The 5,432-nt window shown below is 38.3% G+C and overlaps 1 protein-coding gene across 1 annotated transcript; it reads right to left on the bottom strand.

Annotated features, from left to right (window-relative positions):
* Positions 1–3,027: 3,027 nt before the first annotated feature.
* On the bottom strand, positions 3,028–5,155 carry LOC112520389 (L-type lectin-domain containing receptor kinase VIII.1-like). Its single transcript, XM_025128769.1, has one exon. The coding sequence runs from the start codon at positions 5,153–5,155 to the stop codon at positions 3,041–3,043; it is 2,115 nt and encodes a 704-aa protein (XP_024984537.1). The 3' UTR covers positions 3,028–3,040.
* Between the last annotated feature and the right edge of the window lie 277 nt (positions 5,156–5,432).

Genomic DNA, 5,432 nt, shown 5'->3' on the forward strand with positions numbered 1-5,432 from the left:
TCAAATCGTTGCGTCATAAGTTGCCTTCACTAGAAGACGGAATATAGGTCAAAATGGCCCACATGGATGATTTAGACAAAATGAAGGCGATTTCATATATATCAAATGTAATATCTGATTTTTTGCTCCTCAAATGATATACATGTGGATCCATTCGTACCTTATAATCAAAATTATCATCCAAAAGCGATTTTGATGGTCATTTTATTAACATATCAGATATAAAATGCTTCTTTTAAGTAATTACACGTATGGGTGAAATAAAGTTAACCCAAAGTTGTCTTAAAGTTGAAAATAGAAAAAAGGAGAACAAAAGTAAAAGTAGTTTCTTTTCCCATTCGGAATTTTCTGTAATTATTCTTTTCGAATATAAAAGTAGACATGGTTTTATGTCACATCAACGGTCTTTTATTTAATATAAATTAAGAAACCATTAAATGTATTAGTACATATTGCTAAATGTATTTTTATTTATTATTTTCATATTAATATATATCAACATTAAAACTTACTTTTTATATTTTCAATCTGACTGATAAAATTTGTTTTAATGTCGTATTTGTTTTGGTTTTTAACATTGACTTATTTATTATCATTGACTCGTTAATTAATAGTAGAAAACATATGTTTGTAAAGATAATATTGTATATGATATATGTATTTGCCGTCATAACTCACGACTTAAAAACATCGTGGCCTCGTTGTGGCTCCTAAACCTTGAGATTTGGCCTTGTTGCCACACCACAACTCACGTCATTTAAAACCTTGATTACAATGACTCAAAACTATTGTGTCGGTGCATGTAAGCTGGTGGATGCCCACAATTACCTATAAAATTTACTTTTATCCAGTATTAGTTGTGTATCCGCGCAATATGGAGGGAGCCATGAATTTTAACGATTTTTTGAAGTTTCACTGGTTTTATTAGAGAAGATTTAACGATGATATAAGTTATCCTTGACATTTACATATTAATACAATTTGAATAAATAAGAGTTATGGTTTCAATTACAGTCTATCAATGAAAAAGTTTGTATGCCAATTTAAAATCCAACATATTTAACCGACTCTATAAATGTGTTCGATTTACAGCAAAAACAAATAATCAAGAGATCGAGACCGAGAGTTCTAGAGCAATTGAATGAGAGAACTTTTAATAACTCATTGTGGATATCAGTTTGAATTTCACCTTGGGGGATGGAGAGAAGACATAGAGGTATGAGAGGGTGAAAATGTGTCAAAAGTATCTTGAAAACATGAAAAGAAAAGGTAATGATGTGCATTGGTAACTTGTACTATATGTTATTTTAATTGCAAATTAAGATATTTTAAGACTTAATGCATAAAGTAGTAGTACTGAATGCATTATGAGATGGTTTTAAAACTTTTAAGACTTTGTGCATGAATGTATAGTACTGTGTGCATTAAAAATTGTTTTTAAGACTTTCGATAAATCTGATTTATAAGGTAGTATAGATAGATGATGTTTTTTTAATGAAAATAACCCATTTGTTTCTTTTATAATACTTTATTAATAAGACTTTTTAATTTATATGACTTCCAATATATTGTTATAACGAGGTTTAAACTGTTAACATTTTTTTTATATAAACACATCTTGAGATTTTCATTAAAGCCAGTTGGGTTGTGACGCATTGGTTAAGCCGCAGAGGGATGTAGTGGAAAATCTCATATACCCTTAATTTGAATCGGGTGCTACCAAAACCTTTGTGGCCATGGAGGTTCATCTGCGATGACTTCAAGTCGTTTCTAGTCGCTTGGGGAATTAATCTGTGTATGTAAGCTGACTATAATTAAATTGGTTATTTGTATATTAATGTTAACCGTTTATAACTCTTAATCGCTTTTTACTTGTTCTTTAGCTTTATTAGCACGCTTCTTAATGATTTATTAATATGATTATGTTTTGATTGTTTAAAATCGTAAAAGTATTTAAGCTTAGTTTATTAAGTTTTGCCAAATAGACACTTGAACCGACACTTTACTTTATGAAAAAGAAAATTTGCATATAAAAATATCGTGTTTTTATTTAATTATTAATTTATAAAATTAATACTTTAAATACTGTTTGGTAGTTGCTGAATGGATTAGTATAAGATGATTAAGTGGTCAGAATGATTAAGAGGTTCTTATGCTATAGTACAAAATGAAATATAATTGTTTGGTAATTGTTCATAATGAAATTAAAGTGTTGAATGGTAAGAACGAGACATGGACCAAGAGTCTTATCAGGTAAGTGAGGGCGACGACTCTTACCACGGTAAGCGTTTACCGAGTAAATTGTTGCATACAATGACGTTTTGGTAGACCAAAATCTTATCTAATAAGAAAATAATAATGTTAAATTTTACCGTTAATCACACTTACTGGATAAGTGTTTGGTAAACGGCCCCTACATCTTGTATCGAGTAAGATGTCATGTACTTACCAAACTCACCACCAGTAAGGAAAGTACACCCGAGAAACGAGAAACGCGAAACGCTAACGCAACAACAATTTGGTAAACGGTCCTAAACGTTAGCTTTTACAATTTATGGAACATCTACATTTAATTGCTTATTGACTTTGATCGACAATTGTTTGTGAAAGCAACTTCCCATCTTTCCACAATTTCATGAAAATGACCTCCACATATCATAATACATGTTTAAATGTCCATCAAAATGAATGTAGCATTATGTTGTCAAAGAATTCCCATGATCCCATAGGCCCCCTATTCTCATGCCTATAGCTTTATTATTGTCCTTTACATCAATTATTACATCATAATAAATAATAATAAATCAACAAATTATATTAATTCTAATTATAAAAATAAATAAATCATTAGAAATTAATCAAAATAGTTATTTTTTCAACCAAATCCACTTTTTAGTTACTTTTTCAAAGAAAGTTACCTAAGGATTCCCTTTGTGGGAATTCAGTGTAAAAAGTAGCTAAAAGGTGAATTTGGTTGAAAAAATTAGCTCTTTTGGTCAATTTCCTATAAATCATCGGGTCGGTTATTAAACGGGTCGGGTCAAACCAGGTCCAACCCATCACCGTTGAAGTTGTGGTCTGATGAGGAGTTTGAAAGGGTAATTAGACCATTCAAATCAGACACACTATCTTGCAAATTCAATAGCAAATGTGAAGTGCTAAAGGTCATTGATGGTTTAGCCCTTGGCACCACAGGCGCCTCAGCCTCACCCACCAACATCTGAACCACGGTTCGCATCGTGGGTCGGACTACCGGGTCAGGGTGCGAACACACCAACCCAATCAACAACACTTTCCGCATCTCTGCTTCGTCGAACTCCCCACACAACCGCGGGTCTGCAGCGGCCAACAACCGTTCTTCTCGATGTAAACCCCATACCCACTCGACCAAATTGCTGTTTTCCCTTGTTTTCGACCCGAACGAGTCCCTCTCGATCGGCCGCCGTCCGCTGGCCACCTCTAGCACCACTGCGCCGTAGCTAAAAACATCCGTTTTCTCACTTGCCCGACCCGTTAACAAATACTCAGGCGCTAAGTAACCCATCGTTCCGGCTGCCACGGTGGCGTCTGGCGACTTATCGTGCTCGATTCTCCGGGCTAACCCGAAATCGCCTAATTTTGCATTGAATCCTTCATCCAACATAATGTTACTAGTTTTAACATCTCTATGAATCACTTGATTCTCACATTCTTGATGCAAATAAGCCAAAGCAGAAGCCACACCCATCAGAATCTTGCTCCGGTGAACCCACGGCAGCGTCAATCTCGACTCGAAAAGCGCTTTATCGAGCGACCCATTTGGCATCAAATCATAAACCAACAAAATCTCACCTTTTTCATGACACCATCCTTGTAATCTAACAAGATTCCGGTGCCGAAGAGTTCCGATGATCGACAACTCTGATAAAAACTCCTCCATCCCTTGACCGCCGGTATGACTACATCTTTTCACGGCCACCATATCTCCGGTATCCGGCAACACCCCTCTGTAAACAGTCCCAAATGCGCCATGGCCGATCACTCGAGACGAATCGAAGCATTTGGTGGCCAATTTAAGCTCTTTGTATGAGAATTCTTTGGGGGTTTTAATGATATCATAAGAAAAAAGGTGTGCCTTTTTTGATCTTTTGAATTTTTTGGAATAAACCCATATTAAAAAGATTGCACACAAGGCTAAAACGAACGCGCCGGCGGTCACAACTCCGACCACCGCTCCGGCGCCTTCTTTGCACAACTGGTTATGACATTTGCTCTGTTTTTGTGTGGAATGGTGGGTTGAGGTATTCCGGTTTCCAGCCATCGGCGGCATGGACGGTGGCGGTGATATGACGGCGTCAGCAGAAGGGTTGGTGACGGTGGCGGTCGGCGGTGGTGGGTGTTGTGTGGGGTCATCAAAAGATGAACTGAAAGTCCACCATTCAACTGAGTGGACTTCCGTGCTTCCCTGAGTTGACCCGGTGAATCCGACATACATGAACTCGTTTAAGTATTTGTTGAGATCCATGGGGATTGATAAGATGGGGGAGATGGGTTTTATGTTGGAGTATGAAATCGAGATGTTGAGTAGCTGAGTTGACCCGTTGAACTCGACCCACGAGTTCACCTGGTTACCACTTCTCAGATCAACGTCGACGGAATCCAAATCGACGACTTCAGTCGACACCACCGAGTTGAGATCCACACCCAAATGGTTCCCGTTGATATCTTTGAATTCAACGTCCATTAACGTATCAAATTCAACAGCAATGGCTCCGGCCGGAATACCCAAATACCCTCCGGCATCCCCGAGAGTTTCGTCGTCCGGCGATATCACAAAAGCTAAACCACCGCCAATCGATGCTGGGTTTAAGTTGGCGACGGAGAACGAGAAAAAGGAGCTGAAACTCGCTGGAATCCCGGTTCCCGGCCGCTTGAACCTGATCGGTTTGTTGTACAAAACCCCTCCGGCGCCGGAGTTCGGAACGGCGAGGTCACGGGTGAGCATGATGCTGGTGTTGACTAAGTGAGCGTCACCCAAAAGCTTCAAGGTGCTCAGAGAAAGTGTCTGGAAGTCGAATGAGATTATTCCGGCGACCGCATTGACGGAAAAATAGATGAATAGTAGAAAACACGGCAGAAACGAAACACTGATTCTGCCGGAAATGGATGACGGCATATTTGTGCTGGATTTAATGAAAACCCATGAAAGATATTGGACTGAATTTTGCTAATTTGGAAGAAATGACACGGCCGACCAATTGATCACGATATTGCAGGGAGATCGGAGATCGGGGAGAGAGAGAGAGAGAGAGAGAGAAGATGGAGAAAATGGAGAGAAAAACCAGAGGGAGATGGAAGAAGGAGACAGGTGGCTGGGTTGGAAGACACGTGTCAGACATAACGGTAATATTTTCGCGGCCCACTTGTATGAAGATTCTTGATCCATTGCCAAA

This window comes from Cynara cardunculus (assembly GCF_001531365.2).
Source record: "Cynara cardunculus var. scolymus isolate 2C chromosome LG 10, CcrdV1, whole genome shotgun sequence".
NCBI lineage: Eukaryota > Viridiplantae > Streptophyta > Magnoliopsida > Asterales > Asteraceae > Cynara > Cynara cardunculus.

Coding starts and splice junctions, on each gene's coding strand:
- LOC112520389 (XM_025128769.1), bottom strand. CDS start 5,155: ATGCCGTCATCCATTTCCGGCAGAATCAGTGTTTCGTTTCTGCCGTGT.